The sequence below is a fragment of the Notothenia rossii genome (genome assembly GCF_949606895.1).
Source record: "Notothenia rossii genome assembly, chromosome: 5".
Lineage (NCBI taxonomy): Eukaryota > Metazoa > Chordata > Actinopteri > Perciformes > Nototheniidae > Notothenia > Notothenia rossii.
This window is the reverse complement of record NC_136903.1, coordinates 17,512,638-17,536,306: the sequence shown is the minus strand read 5'-3', so window position 1 is coordinate 17,536,306 and position 23,669 is coordinate 17,512,638. Positions and strand designations below refer to the sequence as shown.

The 23,669-nt window shown below is 41.3% G+C and overlaps 1 protein-coding gene and 1 long non-coding RNA gene across 6 annotated transcripts in view; both read right to left on the bottom strand.

The window, feature by feature from the left end:
- The window catches only part of LOC307039907, a 184,505-nt gene extending 168,559 nt beyond the window's left edge, over positions 1-15,946 (bottom strand). For all 5 annotated transcript variants that reach the window (XR_013808354.1, XR_013808355.1, XR_013808356.1 and 2 more), the window contains exons 1-3: positions 15,757-15,946; positions 14,778-14,839; positions 14,594-14,661 (exon numbers count right to left, since the gene is read on the bottom strand). This is a non-coding gene — a long non-coding RNA (uncharacterized lncRNA). The remainder of the gene's footprint in view (positions 1-14,593; positions 14,662-14,777; positions 14,840-15,756) is intronic.
- A 473-nt stretch (positions 15,947-16,419) lies between these two features.
- LOC307039905 (uncharacterized protein) lies at positions 16,420-18,986 on the bottom strand. Its single transcript, XM_079682350.1, has 3 exons — positions 18,883-18,986; positions 18,144-18,277; positions 16,420-17,250 (listed from the first exon to the last, which is right to left on the bottom strand). Exons 1-3 carry the CDS (start codon positions 18,958-18,960, stop codon positions 16,872-16,874), a joined length of 591 nt encoding a protein of 196 aa, XP_079538476.1. The 5' UTR covers positions 18,961-18,986; the 3' UTR covers positions 16,420-16,871.
- Between the last annotated feature and the right edge of the window lie 4,683 nt (positions 18,987-23,669).

Here is a 23,669-nt window from a genome sequence, read left to right as displayed (position 1 = left end):
AAATAAGATAGTTGAAGCAGCTTGTTTCATTAATGTGTATGATTATTACACATCAACACATTTCATATGTATGATTACATTTGCAACCATTTAAAGATGGTGGAATGCAAATTACAATTTCATGATCATGTTTTTGTTTACCTCTGTAAGAAAGAGGAGACATAATAAAATAAATAAATAAATAAAAGAACATTAGCCGCGTTCACACCGGAGTACTTTTCCCACTTTAGTTCCGATATGGTTCCGAAATGTCGCGTTCACACCAAAAAGAGCCGGAACAAAAATGTGTTCATGAGAACCTTTTTACCCCCTTTTCCGTCCCTGCTAGAGAGCAGGGACTCTCATGCGGCTCTCTTGTGAGAAAAGAGCTATATTTCTGATTGGCTGGGCGGATTGCAAACCACGCCCCGAAAATCAAAAAACAAGTGTTGTGAAGCCACCATTTTATTATCCTCGCATTAGCAATATTAGCATTAGCCCAGCGCAGAAACGCAGAGAGACTAACTTATGGCAACACAAAATAAAACATGGGAGCGGTGGAGATGAGGAGGTGTCGGCGTTCTGGCGATTTACTCGGAAGGCTTCAGTAGAAGCTGCTGGGAGTCCCAGCAGTTTCTACTGAAGCCAGTCCCCAACTCCGGGGACTTCCAGCCGGGGACTTCGGGTGGCAGTATACGCAGTGAAGTTGTTTGCGGCCTGCCAGTAAACCCAAAGCAGAAGAAGAACAAGTGACGTCAGCGGCTTCATTTGCCTAATCCACACCCAGGGACTTATTCCTGTGTGAACGCGATCTGTACTTAGTTCATCAGAACTAAAGAGTTCTGACGAACTAAGTTCTCATGAACCTTTGTGGGAAAAGTACTGCGGTGTGAAAGCGCCTATTGGTATAAGCATAATCCGTGGCCATGTTTTTTTGGGGGGGGAAATGAAAATAAATAAAAAAATCTGAGCATTTCTCCATAAAATATTGTTTGAATAAAGATGAGTGCCAGTATGTTTCATAAGAAACCAGGCCAATAAGTATACACAATATTGTTGATCCTATTCTTAAAAATAATGTTGTTTTTTGGTTTGGTTTTTTGGTTCTTTAAGTATTTGAGTCCAGTGTTATTTCTCTAGATGAATAGGACTTTTATTTAACCTCGAGCGATAGAATTGGGGTCAGTCACTTGTGGGATCTGGGTTTAAGCGCCTATAATCATATATGTTTCCTGCTGTATAGCACCCTTCCCCCATCCTTTACTGTGGTTCATTGAGAGGTCATTGAATGCTTATGTTAAAGTATGTACTGTAGGATGTATGAACCAATTTGACAATGTTCTCCTTGCTTAGTGTCAATAAACAGTCATGAATTGTAGGTTTTATCTTATACAATGAGATTAAGTTAATCTAAAATTCTCTATGGTGTTACGTTTTTGAGATCACTAAAAGAAAAGAGGAATGTACTGGTTAAGAGGAACTCAGGTTCCTAGACAACACACAAAACGGTATTCTAACAAGATGGACTTCATTCACTCACGGAAAAAGTCTAATGCTACGTTCACACCGGACGCAATGTTTACTCCGGGTTTACTCGCATCATTCAAACAGGACGCGCAGGCTCAGGAGCTACAACTACAACAAAATGAACATATTTTAAAGTGATTTAATTGTAATACACGTTTCTAAATGATGTCGAAGTAACAACATACTGATACCAGTTAGTAAAAACCATGAATTAATGCTTGACAAGTCTGCAGACAAGACGGCAGGCAAAAAACCTTTTTAAATGCTTGTTTTCTGAATGGAGATTGGGTCGACCAGGCTAAGCTAACGTTGTATATGCTCATTCCACACTCATAACAACGGCCTACAGACATAAATAAACCAGCGACTGTATTCATCATGACACAGACAGTCTGTGGTTTGTACTTGTTTAACTTTTGTCCAGTTTCTGAACAGATATGAGGAGCTGTGATCTCTGTGTGCTAACTGCTAACAGCTAACGACTGATGTTTTCTGGTTGAACGTCAGTGACGGTAGGCTGAGATCCTCACCGTTGATTGGCTTCCGCGAGAACGCATCACGTGAATTTGACGCTCGAGTTGAAAAAATTGAACTCTTGCGTTTGACGCGGCACCGTTCAATTGCCTCAATCGGGTTATTCGCGCCGCGTCCACCGCTTCATGCTCGCCGTCGGAGCGAATTCGCGTCTGTCCGCGTCTCTGCATTGACTTTACATGTAATTGCGCCGCCCCCAAGCATCGCATCGCGTCCGGTGTGAACGTAGCATAAGGATGCAAGGAATTAATTGGGTTAGATTAAAATTACAACGTTATCGTTTAATGTAAACAGAACATTAGTGCTAACAAAGAGGATACAAAACCGGCCAGGTTATGACTCTTTCTAGGGAACTCAATGTGTATCTGGAGACATTGTCAACAATCCACTACTAAAACAATTATATATAAAAAATTGATGCAAGTCAAAGACAATTCAATATGACCGGTTCAGTTACTGCCTTTCTGGACACCAATGTACTGTTAGCACTCGTCCCCTTGTTGAAATAGTAATGACCTTCGTCTCCCATTAGCATCATTTATGGAACAGTTTTGCCTTTTGTGTCAAGGTTTGGTACAAAGTGTATTTGATGGTAAGCCTGTAGGAGAAAAGCAAGTCACTATAGACAGGAGCAGAGAAACAGAGTTACTTGGAAAGATCAGTGTTTGACTGCCAATCGCATAAACTTTAGCACGCTTCAGTTTTACCCGTTATAGTTTTGTCACTAACGATCCTTTTTCCTACAACAACACCGCTCAGCCCCAACTGTGGCGGACATTCTTTGAAACAACTGCTCTAACATGACAAAAGAAAATGATTTTGATAGTATCAGCATTATGCTTTGTATTGCAGTGGTTTTGTAAGAGGTACAGTTTAATAGTAATAATACAAAAAATAATAATATTATATATAATAATAAAACATTGTAATTTCGCTGCAGAGCAGTTTATTTCAGTTCATACCTTTTTGACCATTCAACATGCATTTTCTCTTTTTGTGGAAAAGGTGGAGTATGTACACTTCAGTGTCAATATAACAAACACGTTATATTTTGAAACACTCAGGTCTTCAGCAGGCAAAGGGCAAACATTTTTGTATTTTCTATTTGGTGTTTCCGTACCATGCCTTACTCTCTAGAGTCTTAATCAGATCCATGATGTTTTACAGGGTGTATCCACACTACTGCATAAAGTCTTTCATAAAATAATCAATATTTCAATGCATCTCATTTTCCCCATCGTCTGTGGGGACTTAATGGCAGGAAAGTTGAGGTCATGTAGTGTTTCAAGCAAGGCAAGGCCAGGTTGCGAAGCCGAACACAACTTGCGTACATTATTAAAAACCCACGGTCACAAGAAGCTCACATTCTATAAAACCTCATGGCAAAGCAAGTGGTGGTTGTGACTGCAGTTTGAACCCGCACTGAGGATACCAAGCATTACGAGAGACCCCTCTCTAACATAAATAGATCATAACATGACGCTTTCAACTCAATGTTTCCTTGGGGGTATATGCATTGGAGATGAAGTAAAGGAACAATCATGAGAGGAATTAATAAAGTATTACACAACTAAAGTTTATGAATTGTTATGCCCCCAGATAAACTTCTATTCTAGCTTTGCTAAACTAAACTCGGATCAATTAATTCACTAAAACCAAAATTCTATTTCTGTGCTCTAGCTGTTGACTTGCCATGTTTTTGTAATTTACAGGATGATATAGCTCAAGGAGAGAGTATTTGTTATTTCCTTTCTATCACTGAATATTTATATATACCCCCCTTTCAAGTATGGCGGCACTATGTTAACATGTTACTCTTCTGTCAAAGCACCATTTTTGTTTAGTCGTTGTCCTGTAATGGAGTCCTTACAAAAACATTCAGATCTGAGCTCAGATAACACTTTGAAATAAGGTTAGAGAGGCGTGTGCCCTTGTTTAAGAGAGGAACAGGGTGCATACACAGTTCCAGTGTCGTGCCCCAAATGCCCTAGCCCTGGTACGCAGCTAGGGCGAGGTTATACAGAGCCTCAGATCTCATAGGGCTGGAGTGTCGGCTCAACGTCAATCACAGTAATGTTGGCCGACACTTTAGTGAGGGTGGTGACAGGGCAAGGTTATGTGTCACTGTACGCTCATGGCCTGCATCAAGACCCCGACTGCCAGAGCTCTGTCTCATGTGAGGGGCCACCCTTAGGGTTTGGGATCCAAATTACTATACCACACTACAGTTGAACAGCACATACCAGCAAATTGCTCAGGCCCGTGGCTGAAGGCCTTCATTTCCTAAAATTGTAACCAAAGTTACATGAAACACATCCTCATTAACTTGCCATTAATATATGTAAGGTTGCTTGCTTTTTTTAAACCAGCATATTTTCTCTTGACTATTGTCCTCACAGAAAAACAGTAAACCTATTTATTTTGTTGCTTGAATGACATACTTATCATGAAAACACAGACTCGATATTTGTTGAATAATTGTTTCTTATCTAAAATAGAGAATAATATATCTGTGGATTATATAGTCTATAAAATCAGTTGAAAAATGTCCATTGCAAATTCCCAGATCCCAAGGTCCCTTCTTTAAATTGATTAACTACGACTGAACAAACGACTTTAATCATTTACCGCTGAGGTTAAGAGTTCTTAAAATGAGTTGGAAAAATGCCTATTGGTCAATTTAAAATCGTTCTGGGTGCAATATCCTCATGAACCATTGAACAATCACGAATATATAACATTCAGTCGTAGATCCATTCAGTGTTCACTAAACCCAGAGGCATCTTTTTAAATATATTTTTAAGATTACGTTTATTAAACTAAAGTAATGACTTTTTAGCAGGTTTGTTAAAACCTGTTAAGCCCCAAAGACCCCTTCGGCGGGTCTTTTTTTTTTTTTTTCACGACACTGTGTCTCAGGCAGAGTCCTGCATCGGGTCGGGTACCCGCAAAAAGAGTGATTCGCGGGTGGTATTTTTTCAAACGTTTTTTTCAGGGTTCGGTTCTGGGTAAAACAAAGATGATGCGGGTCGGGTCGCGGGTGTTGCATTATAAATATATTAAAATAATAATAATTTAGTTTAATGTTGAAATCCTCAGACCTCTCCCCCGCGGGACCGCGCATAATCATAACCTCTGCAGCGCATCAAACTGCTGCTGAGCACGCCGCATTCGAAATGGCTGAGGTGAAGCTCTCTCTGGCGGAGAATACAACATTTTCAATAACACAAGAAAAAATTATTTATAATCCATAATTCAATTTTTATGTAAAAATCGGAGAGTGAAAGTTAGCTGCCAATGGTAGCCACCAGAGTTATCGCAGCTTCCGGTTTTGGCTATGCGTCACTCTCACTCCTTATTTGGTAATGTGTGTGTGCATGTGGGAGTTCCCCTCGATTCCATTGGCTCTGACGGTTAGAAAGAGATGTCAATCATCAAAATCGACCAAGGGGGGCCAGAGATATGGAAAATCCACCCAAATGACCCCAGAAGTGGGGTTTCTTTGCTAAATCTCTCTAAAAAAGGTCAAATTTCACTTGTTTTGCATCAATCTTGATACAGGGTACTTATTATATGTTGCAATTGTAGTTTGGATGGGAATGTCATTTTCGAGCCTGACACCTGAAAAACAGGCTCGGGGCTTAATTAAACACTAGAAAGTGTGATTGAGGGAGAGTCACAAACAGAGAGAGATATATACAATGAGAGTAAATGTGTGTGTGACGAGTCGACAAGTTTGTATGATATTATTAAACAGCAATCTTTGACCATCAGTCGTGAATTATTACAAAGAGAAAGAAAGAAGGAGGGAGCAGGCGTGTTTGCGGTTTAGTAAAAAAACTGTTTAACTCAATATTAAGGCTCAACAAAACTTTGAGAACAACTTAAATATACAGCATTCAGTGTAAGAAAACGTTTTTAGAGAGTACTTGTCCATGGACAAGTGAGTTTGGTAATTGACTTGTCCGAATACATTTTTCACTTGTCCAGAAAAATCGAAAAGCAACGTATTTTATATTTTCCCACGATTTTCACGACACCACTAACGTAAGTGAGCGGTACGATTTTACTGCATCACACATAGGGCTGAACAATATATCGTGTCATGGCGATAACCGTGATATGCGCATGCGCGATATTCACATCGCAGGGACGTGCGATTTTATTATTATTTTTTTTCATTATTATTTTTTTTCATATTTTTTTTTAGGACGTGTGATATTAAGTAGGTACATTAACTCAAACACGTCATGTTACAATTATTTTGCTGCTTGCTACAAAAGGAAAACTTGCGCGGCTCTCATGTCAGGGGTACTTGAGTGAGTGACATGCAGGCTCTGCATGCACAGCAAACCACCAATCACAATCATTCTTGATCAGATCACAGGCCCCGCCGCGCTAGTTTGCAGACCATCAAAACACCGGTAAAAAATGAGCGAGGCACAGGAGGAAAATACCGGCGAGAATGAAGATTTACTTCCAAAAAGAAAAGCAACATCTGACATCTGGAACTATTTTGGATACAAAAAGGTTCTTCTCTTCTTCATTCACAGATGAACCCCCTTATTTGAGGGTAAGCAACATGCATTATCATGACATGTTAGATCATGACTTAAGGTATGATGAGTCGGTTAAGATCCAGACGTCCGTGACTAAAATCCTTCATACGGTTAAATATAGTTAAAAAAAAACGCAATATATATCGCAGGGGAAAAAAATTATCGCAATGTCAGTTTTTTGGAATATCGTGCAGCCCTAATCACACATAGGGTTGGGGATCGTTTGGATACGATTCCAGTTATGCTTTTCGATTCCGGTTCTTTTCGGTTCTCGATTCCGGTTCATTGAGAGGGTAAAAATAACTCCCATGACTAACTGAGAGAAAAATATATTTATATTTTTTAAGTCAAATCTGTATTCCTATTTACAAATCACTTCATACTGTTTAATTTTGTTACGGTTATTGAATACAATGATATAAAAAATAATTGTTTAGTTAGTTCTAAGTGGTGCAGTTTGAGAATGTACAATTGGCCCAGTCTCCTCTGATGTTACACTGCAACCTGCCTGTGAGACAGAAGAGGCTTCTCAATTCTTAAATGTCCCTTCCTCGACTCCTCGGTCCTCCGGTAGTGACCCGGAAATGAATTTCAGCGTGTTGAAGGACATCTAAATTCTCTAAATGCACATCGAGGACCGAGCATCAAGCATCGAGGAGGCTCTCTGGAAGAGCTATGACCGAGGATACACTGATGGTTCCTCCACGGCTCCTCCGCGGATGCATTTCCGGGAACGGTGGAGGCTTGATGCACGGCCGGACTTATCTCAGCCAATGACAGCTCTGCATGCATCCCCTGGATATTATTTTAGTAACTGCTTTCATCGCGACACAATGTTTCCAGTGAGATCAGCTGTGAGGTCCGTGCAGAAAGCAGAGCAGTGTGTAAAATATATATCACTCAGTATAACAGCCAGGGCTCGACATTATAAATGGCCCGCTGGCCCGGAAGCACTATTTAGACACCCCGGGCCAGCATAACGTACTTTCCACTTGCCCGCTCGGGCCACTAAAAATATTGCTTTTATAAAAAAAAATGTTTCCTTTGGTATTGGTATTTTGACTAGCAATTTTGTTAAATTGTTTCGTTTATTAACGCTACAACATAGCGTTTCGTGAGTCGGTTGTCGTTGTTGGGTGAAAAGCAAACAAATGTTTGCTGCGGAGCGCAGCGCGAGCAGGCTCCTCCTCCTTCATTCACTACAGACACCTAACCATTCGCCAAAAATGTTTTTAATACCAGCGGTAACCGGCCAAGCGCCGGGCAAAAAACAATCTTCAAATAAAAAGAAAGTCACCGGAGGAGTTCAAGGAGAGTGACAGGGAGTATGAGAAGAAGAGGGAGAGAACGTTTCAGCCAGCTTGATCGATGGAGTTGGCCAGTGTGGTGCAGTGACGCGTCCTAAAACCCTTTTATAATCTATCGATTAGATTTATGATTCGAAAATTATAAAAGTAGGGTAGACATGTGGATATTATCCGGCTGAACAAAACGTGCATTTATCAAACAGGTTTGTTTTCCACAGACCTTATTTCCAGCTATTTTCCAAAACCCTGTGGAGAAATTCCATTACTTTTTTGTCCAGGGAACCAGCAGCTTACTTCCTGGTTTTAGGACGCGTCACTGGCTGCACCTCTCAATATGATGCCAATATAAACAACGTCTTCTGTCGGCTCTGTACATCAATGCCGACCTATGCTGACAAGTAAGTGAAGGGTAGAAAATATAAAAGGTATTCGCTATAGGGAAATGTCCCAGCAGTTTAGGATAATGAAGGTTCTAATCTAATCTATTACATAGCCATTACTTTTCTAACTCCTGATGACAGGAAGGCAGAAAGCGCATTATACTAATAATAATACTCATAATAATAGCAGACATTTTTTAACAAACCAAATATGAACAATTGAGGAAAATGAGGAAGAACTGATGATTCAAATGTTGTAGTACAAGTAGTAATGTAGTTAGTGCATAAATTACTATTGCAACAAATGTGTTAATTTTCTTCATTATTAGTCGATTTTTTTTGGACGAATGCTCCGGGCCAGTGGTTACAATGGTGGGGCCAGTGATAGTACAATTGTACCCTTAATGTCTACCCCTGACAGGCCTACAATACTCTCTGTATTTGTATGCTGTAGTTTAGTAGATATCTACAAACAAAGAGTAGATATTTTTCTAAGACCCTTTAGTGCTTCACATTGTTACGCCCAGGTCTAGGGGAACCAAAAAAATTGCACTCTCCCCACTCCCAAGAACACGGACACCGAGTCAGAGAATGCCGTTTGGTAAATTTAATTACCAAAAAACTATTACAAACAGGAGTAACAAAACCATAAAACAAAACAAACCTTTAAACACAAAAATCTTACCTAACGAAAGAGAAAATAAACATACAGGCTTCTTACCTACTCTACTGTAAAAACAGGAGAAAACGAATATTCAAAAGAAAAGGGTTTTGCACTCCTAAGAAAAAAGTAAAGCGTGTCTACAAAGACAGGTTCAGTAGCTTTTCTTTCAACAGTCTCACGACACAAGAGAAGGACCGGTATACGGTAAACAGGACAGATATCGTAACGCAAATTTGTGTTGGGAGTAGGAGAAGTCAAGTCAGAGAGAGCGGCCGAGGAACTGCACGGCTGTAGCTTAATATGCTCCCGTCTCCTCAGGTGGACCAATCAGCATGCAGGAGGTAGCTAATCAGTTAACGGGCACCACCTGCTTGCTCACACACACACACACTCACAGGAGGAGGGAAAAATGCACACACAAATGACCTAACAACCCAGGGTCATAACAAAATAATAAAATTGTTGGTTGGTGGGGGGCGGGGGGATACAGTGGGGCAAAAAAGTATTTAGTCAGCCACCAATTGTGCAAGTTCTCCCACTTAAAAAGATGAGAGGCCTGTAAATTATGGTGGAAAATAAATAAGTATTTGGTCAATAACAAAAGTTCATCTCAATACTTTGTTATATACCCTTTGTTGGCAATGACAGAGGTGAAACGTTTTCTGTAAGTCTTCACAAGGTTTTCACAGACTGTTGCTGGTATTTTGGCCCATTCCTCCATGCAGATCTCCTCTAGAGCAGTGATGTTTTGGGGCTGTTGCTGGGCCACACGGACTTTCAACTCCCTCCAAAGATTTTCTATGGGGTTGAGATCTGGAGACTGGCTAGGCCACTCCAGGACCTTGAAATGCTTCTTACGAAGCCACTCCTTCGTTGCCCGGGCGGTGTGTTTGGGATCATTGTCATGCTGAAAGACCCGGCCACGTTTCATCTTCAATGCCCTTGCTGATGGAAGGAGGTTGTCACTCAAAATCTCACGATACATGGCCCCATTCATTCTTTCCTTTACACGGATCAGTCGTCCTGGTCCCTTTGCAGAAAAACATCCCCAAAGCATGATGTTTCCACCCCCATGTTTCACAGTAGGTATGGTGTTCTTTAGATGCAACTCAGCATTCTTTCTCCTCCAAACACGTCTAGTTGAGTTTTTACCAAAAAGTTCTATTTTGGTTTCATCTGACCATATGACATTCTCCCAATCCTCTTCTGGATCATCTAAATGCTCTCTAGCAAACTTCAGACGGGCCTGGACATGTACTGGCTTAAGCAGGGGGACACGTCTGGCACTGCAGGATTTGAGTCCCTGGCGGCGTAGTGTGTTACTGATGGTAGCCTTTGTTACTTTGGTCCCAGCTCTCTGCAGGTCATTGACTAGGTCCCCCCGTGTGGTTCTGGGATTTTTGCTCACCGTTCTTGTGATCATTTTGACCCCACGGGGTGAGATCTTGCGTGGACCCCCAGATCGAGGGAGATTATCAGTGGTCTTGTATGTCTTCCATTTTCTAATAATTGCTCCCACAGTTGATTTCTTCACACCAAGCTGCTTACCTATTGCAGATTCAGTCTTCCCAGCCTGGTGCAGGTCTACAATTTTGTTTCTTGTGTCCTTTGACAGCTCTTTGGTCTTGGCCATAGTGGAGTTTGGAGTGTGACTGTATATCCAGTCTCTGATTGTGTTACGTTATGAGAGTGCTCTCATACTTTAAATTGTCAATGAAGTAAAAGTAAATATATAAGTCGTCATGAACACATCTGTCCATCAGACAGAGTGCTGCTGTGCCTCCTGTCATCATTAACGTCTCTTTAAAATGACCGCTCAGAGGAGAGGAGTTCTCCGCCTGCTGCTTCCCCTCCTCTCTCCTCGGTTCCCCTCCTCGACTCCTCCGCTTGCATCTCCTGTGGGTGGGACTAACTCACGAGGATAGGAGTCGAGGAGGGGAGTCGAGGAGGGGAAATTTAAGAATTGAGAAGCCTCTAGAGTCCAACCCCACAGTCTGTGTGTCCAACCCCCATTTCCTGCAATACACATGCTGCAGCTGCCCAGCTGCTCACTGTTTGTAAAAGTAAATAAATAGCATTTTCATTTCAATAATGTACTTTCTATACCCTGCTGATGAGGCTGTTAAACGGGCAGCGGATCCGCTGTGTGTAGAGAGAGAGAGAGAGAGAGAGAGAGAGAGAGAGAGATCAGTTGATACGGAGCATAGAGAGAGAGCTGCGGTCCGCGGGGCTCGGCCTCCGCCTCCTGTCCTCACAACTCTTATTTGTTCTTACTCGGAACCGAGTTTTGCTTCCCAACCCTGCCACTGTGCTACACATCCCGCCCCGCCCCCGTCTAACAGTACAGAAAGCGGCGGGATGCATTTCCTTAGGAATCGACAAGCAAAACCACAAAAATGGCGGACACGGACAATTTTCAAATGAGTTCTGCCTTTTGTAAACTGAATCTATCAATAATTTGTCAATAAATAATGGCGAAAAACGTCACTTGTCCATCGGACAAGTCAATTGAAAGATCTACTTGTCCGATATTGTAAATAACACTACCCTGCTTTTTTGCACACTGGCATTAATGTGACCACTTTTAAGTTGTTGTGAATGTATTTAAAAAGGTAAATACATGAGGTCTAGACATGTAGTGATGATTTGTTGCTCTGAATGTTCCTCCACTGGTGATAGATTGTTGAATTAGGCCCCTCTGAATTGTGAATCACATTCACCTGGGCAGTTGACATTTAATCAATAAACATCTGAACTGTTGCCCTGACCCCCGAGCTATAAGGATTTCATTTGGCTTTGCCAACAACAACGACTGCAAGACCCCCATGGATTTCCAAGGCAAACCACCAGTCACCTGTGGTCCATTTCAACTTCCCACAAGCGGATGAAAACAGAAATCTTATGCTCTATTTTCTGCAAGACAAATAATCAAATGTTTCTCACAGTGTATGGCAATACGGTGTAATCAGGCCTGTGTCAACAATTCAATAACAATGAAAATAATTGAGTTCAATTCTAATGACGACATGAAAGATTGGCCCTTTTTTTCATGTAGATTTAAATAACTTTTCTTGAAATTCCACACTTACATCCTTTAAAAACTAAAAATCTTAACACCTCAAATTGGTTTAAGACCAAAGGTTGGAGAGAAACAGTAAAAGTATTTAAATATTTCCCTTAATTGTTACCACTAAGTAAGTACATGAACAAATTGCATATAAATTAATAAAGCCAGTGTTTGTGCAAATGTTTTTTTTTTGGAGTTAAGTCATTTTATTTGAACACAAGATACTGAAACCTGATATAATGTGGCCATACCGCAATGAGTTCATGGAAGTGGCATACATGAATCTTTCACCTCAATAAATATTTAATCTTTGCTCTAAATCATTTACAGCAAAGCCCTTACTGTTGTTCTTCAGGCAACATGTGCATGTAGTGTACATGGTTTTATCCCCACTTCATCCCCTGGCTCCCTCTCTCCCTTTCCCCTCGCTCCCTCTCTATCTTTCCCCTCACTCCCTCTCTATCTTTATCTCTCTCTCGCTCCCTCTCTATATTTATCTCTCTGTCAGTAGGACAAGCTGCTCAGTGGCCCGGAAATATGGTGCATTATGCCGCTCTATTGATCGTCATTCAGAGTTACACCCTGAATCTGAATGCAATGTAAATGATATGATGATTCCCTCTAAGGCAACATTAACTTGACTATCATTCCGTGTTTTCAAGTGCAAAGGTTGACTTCATGAGACAATGAACTGAACACCAAGGTTCACTTAAGAGTGTGGTTGAGCTGGTAGATGTGCATACAACAAAAACTATTTCAGAGCCGTTATGTTTAAAAGATGGCAATAGCGTATGAGATCAATAACAACTGAATTACTCTTTTAATTAAAAGACTGGTTTATTTCCTAAAACATGAAATCAGTTTAGCTTAGGAGTCAACTATGCTATCTAGTTAAGGGGTCAACTGGAGGTCATCTGGGGTTTCCGGCTGAATGAGTATGCATATGTGGAAAGAAACACTAGAATATGCATGACTGCTATAAATGCCATGTTTAACTAGTCTTGCTTGTACGTAGCTAGCCCTGTGTGAAATGTAACTAGAACTAATGTATATGTCACAGGCTTACATTTACAACAGAAAGATTATAACTACTGAGTACAGGAGATGCGCTGTATTCTTGAAAAATCAATTTTTTTATCAAAAACCAACTGCCACATTAATCCAGTGTACTGAAGAGGAAATATTGTATAAAACGGACAACTCAGCTACAAAGATTTGTGAAAATGCACAGATAAACCATTAATCTTTTTTTTTGCACAATCGTAACTGTCAGACCTTTTAATCTGTGTTTTAATATGTCTGTTTTTAAAGCACTCACTGGAGCAGTGACTATAAATCTTGAATATACCCTTTAAGCTTTTGTCACAGAAATTATTACTTTTATATTTTAACCTTATGGATCAGAAAATGTTGCTTTTTATTTATTCTGTAGATGTGTATCACTGTTGTTTTTCAATTTAAAAGCACACTATATTTATATCTCGATTGTGGTTTATTTGAAAACACATAATCAAATTGTAGCCATGTGACTGTGTTTGTACAACATTTATCCCCATGACAACAATCTCTACACTCCTGTGGTGCACTTCATCTGTACAGGTAATGAATAAATAAAGATGACCTAACCTACTTGCCAACCCATCAAAAGCCTGATTATCAACTTTCACTTGATTCCTTTAACCTAAAATTGTGTGAATGTTTTACTGGGGTTGTACGGTTTTATTTTTGCAATAATAAGTTAGTAACATGTGATGTAGTTGTAACCAGGAGCAGTTCTCCTGACACTTATCATAACAATCTATGCAATATGAAGATTTAAAGAGTTGTTATGTCAGCTATGTACGATTGATTGTTTGTTCAGCCAAAATAAACGGATCTATTTAACCACATGCAAATCAGGCCCAGCTCTACTCCATCAAAGGAGAGCTGGTACACTTTTTCAGTTTACTTACAACAATAACAGTTATATGTGACAGATAGCTGGCTTTCAACTATAAATAAAGTAACAAAAACACAAGGATCAATAGTATGTATAGACAAGAACAGAAACCAATGTTATTTTCCACAAATCAAAGCAATAGAGAGCAGCAAGCAGCATGTGGGTTATACGTATAACACCACTAAGCCTTGCTTTATGATGTCTACTCTGTAAACAATCCCTACCAGCAACAGACAGTTAAAGCAAATCAAATCACAGCTCCTGGAATAATCCATGTGAAATCTCTCAACACTGCACCCACAAAAGGTTTCTCCGCCAGAACTTGTGATATAACTTTTCCACAAGATGTCCTTAACTCTGCCTCAGTGATACATTTCACTGAGATTACTTTACGTCTGGGAAGTTACAATTTACATTCAGCTGAGATTAAATAAATCCATGACAGGAGAAATAGAAACGTTCAGTCTCTGTGTCACTTTCATTTTCTTTGCCGCAAAAACAACAGTCACTTGAACAGGTTTTTACTTGAATCCTTGTGGATGGATGGCAATTCAATTAGCCATATGCAACATGTTCTACAATAACACTTGCACCTTGACAATACCAGTGGCATGGCCTGTGTGAAGAAAACACTTACCTCATCACTTCTGCCTTTCTGCTCTACAGTTGGAGTGCGTTCTCTTTCTCCGTCTTGACCTCTGATGCCTGTTTCACAACAATGTCATAATTATTATCAGTTTGACACTTTACATACATTTGATTTATTTTACTTTATCATCAAGTTATATTAGCTAACAATACAGTTCAGTCTTAATCCTCACCTGCTTAGCTTGGACTGTCCCTGCATTGCCTTCGTTCTGATACCACACCTGGTCTGACCACACTATCAATATAAAAATCATGCTCTGTTGGCAACAGCTAAACAAAAATGCAAATAGTTCACTTCTTTGTTAGAAACCACCAGATGTTGTGTATCAGCTACACCAGATTGGGATCATTGGCAATAAAGGCCTATTTTTAGTGCATCACATTAGCCTTATCACCCACAAGCCCAGTCCATGGTTTGCTGCTTTACATCAACTGTGTACATGCCTGACTTTGTGCTCTATTGAGACACAAGAAAAACACAGTCTCGAGTTTGAATCCAGTATAAACCACCTTTCAGACGCTATATGTAATATTACAGGAAACTACCAGGACCAACTCATGCAGGCTATTTAGCTTTCAGGCATAACACCAATGAACTTGTTTTAATGTATGCTTAGGTTTAGTGCACACTATGGTAAACCATCACGTAATGATAATGATCGTAATACCAGGCCCAATACATATTCAGTGTTACAGTAATGGATGTTACAGTAAGGGACATGGGTGAAACTAAATGTATTCAGGACATCCTTACTCTCAATATCAAACTCTTCCAAATACAAGACAGGTGAAGTCCTTCTTGAGCATTTCTGTAGAAATCGGGAAAAACCCACTCATTTACACAAATCTTAAGAGGCGTGTTTCTAAACTTTAATGAATAGGTTAACAAAAAAAACAAGTTTTGGCTATTTTCAAATTATGCTTTCTACTGAGTTTTATAACAGATTAAGTTATACCCACAATAACACACGGTAGGCTAGCTGCCAAGTGTGCTTGTGTCTAATTTTAAGCAAAAAATGTGTAAGCTAATGGGCTAGCTTAACGTATTGGAATTAGCAAGCTTTTGCTAAAAAGGTAACATTTTATGCCAGTAACTTTTATTAGGCTTTATGCTAATGTTAACGAACATTGGCTTAAATGTGTCTCACTTACCATTGTCGTCCTCAGTGCGCACTGGCACAGCGACGCTATAAACCAACAGGTGCTTTGCAATGGACATTTCGGCTGGAAGAATGTTTCCGTTCGGCCCTGCCCCTCCACCCCCTTTCATAATACACTTCAGCTAGCTGGCAATTGTTATGTCGGACTCATTTGACGTTATACGAGATAGACCGGATATAATAAATCAACGCGCGTTTTTCTTGACGCGTCTAGAAACGCGAGTCTAGAAACGCGCGTATATTCGCGCGAAAAACGCCCGTTTTTTAATATGATAAAGAGCCCCTCCTTCTGATTTCCATAGCCACTAAGTTTAAAGTGTCTGTAACCAATCAGTGAATAGTAAAGCCAGACCAAAGCAATCTGTAGATGAAAAGTTCCTGAAATTTTTAGGCTTTGCTGTAAATTGTATATTATTCCAGATTCAGGGGACCAAGTAGTAATTTTCCTTTGAATATAATCAATACATCAAACAATATAAAATATATGTAGAAAAAATACAATTGCCTTACGCTTTTCCTTAACCCTCTGGAGTATAAGGATATTTTCTCGATATGTAGACGTCTCCTTAAATAACCTTTTAAATGTACTTCTTATAACATGGCACCCCATATGTTACTTATCAAAATATTCAGGACACTCTCTGGTCTTGCTAGAGATGCAAGTCACTCACCTTAGAGCACTGTCTTATGAGATACTTCGCTGAAAATGAGAAATTCGATTTTTGGACAACCTAAAAACTCTTGTGAAAACACATTTACTCATCTCGTCTATTTTTTGGGGTGTATTAGATTTGGTTTACAAAAGTAGTGAAATAATTATATGAATTACACTATAGGCCTATATAGATGAAATCAAATATTATTCATGTGTAAAATAGTTCCATCCCTCTGCTTTCACGACAGACAGTTACATCAGGACTGATTCATGACTTCATATTCCATACCAAGGTTCATGTGATGTGTACAAATACAAATTGAGCATTAGAACTTTTTTTTTTCAACCAACAATTTGTGTTAACATAAGAAACTGTAAAATCTCAATATTTACAATATCAGAACTTTTTCAACCAACTATTCATTATAAATGTAAAGACAGGGGGAGCAGTGTCATGGTCTTTGTCTGTCTTCCAGGACAGGGGGTCTGGCTGCTGTGTAGGTGATGGTGCATGGGCTGCTGGTGGCTGTGTCGGAGGGAGGTAGGTGTGATTGTCCCAGGTTGATGCTGGTGGCCGTGTGGGAGGTACGTCTGCTAGGCGAGACAGCTTTGCTGGCTGGGTTGATCGTGATGGCTGTGATGGAGGCCTTTGTACCGAGGTGTATCTTAATCTTGTGGCAGATGGAGATGGAGGCCACTGTAGTGATGATGGTCCTCTGGTCCTTGGTGGGGATGGCTCTGGTGAAGGCCCTTGAGCCACGATAGGTCTTGACCTGGGGGCAGGGACAAATGGAGGTTCTTGTTGCTGCTAGGCCCAGGCAGCTGTGAAATCTGAAAAAATATATAGGACAATAATAACTACTAAGTTTGTTAAAATAAAGTTCAAGTGGAATGTTTCTCAAGCACAAATAACAATGCACAATTCAAAATAAAATTCTCTTTCTCGAGGAGGAGGAGGAGGAGGAGGAGGAGGAGGAGGAGCCTGTGAGAGATAGAAAGAGAGACGTTGTTAGTATTTGGTGCTAGCTCGGAGCTAACGGAGATTAGAAGCTGTTTCAACAATAAGGAGAGGGAGAGCTCTCTCCTCTGGGACTGAGAGAGATAACGTCAGCTCAGGGAGGTAAAGGACTATTAGATTGTAAACTTTAGTCTAGGTTATCTCAGTGGGTCTCAAACGGTTTGGTCATCTTTGTAAACAAATATTTCCATCTATGTAATATTAGTTGTATATAAAATGAGTTAATAAATCATTCCACTGTGTGCAATAGGTCAGAACAAAATTAAAAACACAGTTTGAAAGGGGAGTGATTAGTCAAATATGCATAAATAAAAAGAATGCAGACAAGGTAAGATAAAGATAGGAGAGAGGAGTTGATCAAATGTGTTATTGCTTGTGAAAATATTCTAATGGATTTTGATGATTGAAATATATACTAGTACCCCCCCAGAGGATGTGAGGTCCTCACAAATAAAACAGGTTCAGATGGATAGGATACTAGATAAGTGTGCACACTCATTATATACACACACTACACATTTTTCTCGGATTTCTTAACACTATAGTCCCTAATATATTTGTAGAAAGGCAGGAAATGGAATTAAATTGAGAAAATGTTTCATTGCGGAGGACCCCCTGTTTTGTGTCCCCCCCACTTCTCAAACCAAAGTTACACCCTTGCACCCACACAATGCAAGTACACTATTACTGTAATATTTACATTTACCTATCTTCAAATGGATCCTTGTTGCTGTATTCTTCTTCTTCAGAAGAGTAGAAGCCTCCAGGTGCTGATGCTCCATCTCCACTGCTGCTAGTGTTACAAGTCCGCTGTGCAGAGCTGGTAATCAGATAATAAGCCTGTTGATCAGGAGAAAAGAATGAAGCAGAGGGAAAGTTGCTGCCGTTTGTGTGGTCGTTCTAGCCAGAATGTATTAAACACATTAATAAATTCACTTACAAATTATATCTGTTTTCTCTATTTATCTAATAATTCTTTGTGTAACCGGTCTGGACATAAATCCACATGCCATATGACTTTCATGAAGGATTAAAGCCTTTTTAATTTACAGTATATAATACAGTGATAACAGATAACACACACAACCCGGTTGGCTATACTCACTTTAACATGGCTATGTTGTACAGGCACAATATTAGCATAGCATTAGCGCTTTAGCATTTAAATAATATGAACAATTATGACCTCAGACCAGCATTTCACATATTTATACAAACAGAATAAACTTGAAATGTAAGCCAAACTAGTGCACGGGAGTCATACACATGGTAAGTAGAGCCCTACGTTATTCAGGGAGCAACAGCCTGTGCTAAAGAAGCTAGCGGACGCCATTAGCCACACACTAGTGGCATAGCTCACAGAATGACATTAAACTACACACAAAACAGTTTCAAACACACTTCTTAGATCGAAATATGACATAATCTGTGTACACACTACTAACCCGTTGAACAGGAGAAATAAATGAAGCAGAGGGAAAGTTGCTGCCATGTGTCTGGTCGTTCCATGGATGTATAATCATTCTTCTTCTTCTCCTTCTTCTCTCGGTTTTTGGGCGGATTGCAAACAACTTTAAGGTGCATACCGCCCCCTACTGTACAAGAGTGTGTATCATCATATCATCCTATCACCACTTGTGGAATTATACCACTGTGTTTACAGTGTTTTAAATTATTCCAATCAATCCTTTTTCACTCAAATACTTAAGAATGGCCTTCCCGATAGCTCTTGCCCCCTCACCTTCTGTTCCCAGTATCCCCATCAGGCTCCACTCCCTTCCTGCCTCTCTAACCCTTTCTCTTAGTTTTTCCCTCTCTGTTTTGTACATGTTGCAGTGTAATATGATATGTTCCACATTTTCTTTAACTCCACAGTTCCTACACTTGTCACTGTTACTTTTCCCCATTGTCACGCCCTGGCTCAAGGACGGACAAAGGAAGGAGACCACACATGATTCATCCAATTGAAGTGCATTTATTTAAAGAAACTACATGAACTATGAAGTCAGTTAATCAGTAATGTGTGTAGTGTGTGGGTGTGTGAACATGCATCAGTATATAAAGAAAGAACACACAAACAAACCAAGGTCCAGTAGAGCCAAGCAACCCAAGAGGAGAGCGAGACTGACTGCTCAGGCACCCATACTTGTAGCTGAGCAGTCAACCCTAATCAGGTGTCAGCAATCTCTCCTGATTTGGGGAGTGGCTCATAGACGAAGTTTGGGGGGGTTCCCGGGGTACCCGGCACCCCCTGGTGTCCGGAGTCTTTTTTTTTTTTTTTAGTTATGATGTACAGATAGTAGGTGGCCTAGATAAATATAACTCTGGAACGCTATATCAATAAATGCAAACTCAATAAACATAATAAATTTAAATCAACAAACATATTGTCTCAGTGTGTACTGCTGTCAGAGACAGAACATTACTCAAAAATGAGTCTACACAGACGATCTGTGCAGCTGCTGCGCCCTCACACGCTGCACGCACATGCGCACTTTGAGCACTCAAATTCAGACAAGTCGAGTCTGCCAGCCGCCAAAACCTGACAGGAGAAGACTAAAAAAATGGATATACGCAGGTTCTTCGCAACCAAAACAACTCCAGTTTCGGATTCAAGTTCCAGCGCCACCGTTGCTGCCGCCCAAGCTGCACCTGCTCCGGACCCGCCAGTCCCGCCTCGCCCGTCGACCAGCCACCACATCTTGGCGCCGGTCGGCACCGCAGCTCCCGCCGCTTGCAATCCCTGTGAGACAGCCTCTGATGGCGGTCAACTTCCCAGTGACCTAGGAGATAAAAGTGTGGGCCCCAAACAGCCAGTGCTTCCCGTTTTCCCGAGACACAAAATTGGAGATAGAAATCGTTGCTTTTCTGCATTCTTTTATAACAAGCATCCGTGGCTGGAGTACTCGGTTTCAAGGGACGCAGTGTTTTGTTTTTGTTGCCGCCACTTTTCCAAGGAGATTGGAGAGGAGGAAGACACACTAGCTAAACAAGGCGGGCGATATTGGAGTAAGCTAACTGAGAGGCTGATAAAGCATAGCTCTTGTGAAAAACACAAGGCCTGCATGAGACTGTGGGAGGGCTACAAGGAAACTGAAAAGCATGGATCTGTCAGAGTCCACTTGTCAACCAGTCACCAGAACACAGTGGATAAAAACAGGGAGTATTTGACAAAGGTCGTGGATGTCGTTAAGCTGCTGTCTCAACTGGGCCTCCCTTTCCGTGGACATCGGGAAATACAATGGAGAAAAAAGGAAATACAAGAAAATAAAAATGAAAAAAAGCACACAAATACAGTCGATACAGAAACTGATAAAAGCAAGCCGGATGATGATGATGAAACAAAGGGAAACTTTTTGAGTCTGTGCGACTTCCTCGGCAAGTATGACCCAAGTTTCCGCAAAATGCAGGATGAGAAGTACTTTAATTGTACAAGTCCAGATTTTCAAAACGAGGTCATCTCTTTGTGTGCAGAGCTAGTCAGAGAGGAAATAGCAAATGCAGTGCGTGAGACTGGTTTTTTCACGGTTATCGCGGATGAGGCCAAATCATCAAAGTCTGAACAACTGTCTGTGTGTATCAGATATGCAGAAAAGCTACAGGTTAAGGAGCGATTAATCTGCTTCATTGACTGCTCTGCCTCCCGAGATGCTGCTGGGATTGTTGAGGGTATCAAGAAGGGGTTGGAGTCATGTGGACTGCAGGACGTCCCAATAGTCGCACAGTCGTATGATGGGGCCTCAGTTATGTCTGGGCATTTAACTGGAGTGCAGCAGCGTATCAAGGAAGATTACCCCTTTGCCATCTACGTACACTGCATGGCCCATAAACTTAATCTGGTCCTGGTGGAATCATGCACAGTCAACAGAGACATCAAAATGACGTTAAATGTTATTGATAAGCTGTACTCCGTGTTTTCAGAACCAAGCAACCACCACAGGTTTCTGGCGATGCAGAAAACACTCGAGATGAAGGCAAAGGAAATTGGACAACCCAGTGACACGCGTTGGGCGAGCAAATGGCGATGCGTCTTTGCGGTTAAATCACATGATGTGCCTATCACACGCTGTCTGAAGGAGATGGTGGATGAAGGAGAGAAATGGTCAGTGGAAGCAAATGGGTTGTATAATCACATGACCACACCTGGCTTCATCGCCTGCCTCATTATCCTTGAGGACCTACTGCGGGTTGTGCACGTTGTTCACAAGAAACTTCAGTCCAAATCCACAACACTTGCAGATGCTGCCTCCACGATCAACAGTCTGAGAGCACACTTGAGGGAACACAGAGGAGAGGAGGAAGGTTGGCAAGACATATGGAGCCAGATCAAGCAGTTTGGCGAGGACGTCGGCATGCCAGTTGCCACTGCAGAAAGTGACCCCCCCTCCATGGCAAAGCGAAAAAGAAGTTCAAGACCCCCTTTGTCGCTTTACCAGTATGTAGTGGGGGCCACACTTGGGCAGCGCCAACGAGATGAAAGGAATGAGGAAATAGACGGACAATTTGAGGCTCACGCCATCTACTGTCATTTATATCTCCCTGTGCTGGACAATATGATGGCCGAGTTGGACAGACGGTTTTCAGGTGAAGCCATGGAGCTTGCAGCGGCATGTGATGCTGTGATAAAGTGTGAGAAGAAAGGCATTGAACCACTTCTGAGAAAATATGCAAGCCTCAAGATCGTCCATCCACAGCTGGTGACAGCAGAAATGGACCTGATAAAATGTGCTGTCCAATCTCCCATTAACCTGAAGGACCTGCAAAACGAAGTAAGCAAGGAGAGCTATCCAAACTTCTTCCCATTACTCCAGCTTGCACTGACACTGCCCATTGGATCAGCGACATCAGAGAGAAGTTTCTCAGCAATGAGGAGGATCAGAAACTGGCTGAGAACTACAATGATCCAGGAGAGATTTTCTGATCTGGCCCTGCTGCACATTGAGGGAGATTTGACTGCAAAACTGTCAGTTGAGAAGATAGTGGACATCTATGCCAGCCGGAAAAAGAGGCGCCTGATGCTGCACTAGGTAAGCCATTCATTCAAATTATTTCGTTTTGTTGAGCTTAAATGCGTAATTGCGCAGCATCTGCATCCGGGGATAGCCAGCTGCAGTAAGCAGCAGACACCGCTCCACGCTCAAACCAAAATCCTCCAAATCCTCCCGTTTGCGTTGTGCTCACATGCTTCGGTCCTGCTAGCGGCCGCTGCTGACAGTTGTGGGGCAGAGACGCTGAATGCATGGAGATCATAATCACTAGATGACGGTGAACAAAAGTCATTACTTTGTTGGTTGGCTTTGTTTTCATCGCTGAAATTAGGTCAAAATGTGATAAAACTGCTGTGCTTATATCCTACAGTTATTAGTTAGTATGCCTATACAGTTCATTAAAAAGTGTGTGAGCATTGGGGAACATTGATCCTACAGACCTCTGTGTTATAGCCTAATCATAGCAGCAGTATGTGCCGCAGCAGCCGTTTTATTTTGCGGCGAGTTCCGCTGCCATAGTAATTTCATCTATTGGGCATATTAGTTATGAAAACACACCTGCAGTAGCCTGTAGGCTATCCTGATCAATTTTCATGTATGAATTCTTGTGTTGCAGCCTATAGCTATACATTACATTTGTAGTTATTTTTTGGCACCCCCAACCTTAAAGTTCAAACTTCGCCCATGGAGTGGCTAAACAGGGACCTGAGTCGGCCCGTCTACACTACAGGCATCAAAAAATCTTGAAGCTGGGCGTGTCTGAAGCTTGGCGATTTTTTGCGAGCAACCAATCACATGAATCTCCCGCCCCCGACATACGAAGCAATAGCAATGTTAAAACGAAGTAAACTGGATATACCGTAAACTCTCCAAACAGGCGAAAAAACTGTCAGTTTCACCCACTGTCTCTGCCACCTCCCTCCATGCCTGGTTCCTCCGGTTTGTATCCCGGTAAATAGTTCCGGTCGTAAAGAACCCGGTGATTCGCTACCGTAATATCTCGTTTGGAATATGAGGAAATGAACTGCGGTCTGGCTCTCCCAGCTTGCACGCGGTTTGATTGGCTGCGCTTGCACTGGCGGGATTTGCATAAACGGGATTTGATTGGCTGATGCCAAGCATCGAGCCTCAAAAGTTGAACATTGTTCAACTTTTGATGCCGATAGATGCTCGTGATGCTTGCAAAGCCATGCCATGCTCCCCACAATGCAGTTCGGCGAATATTAAAAATCTTCTACGTCACC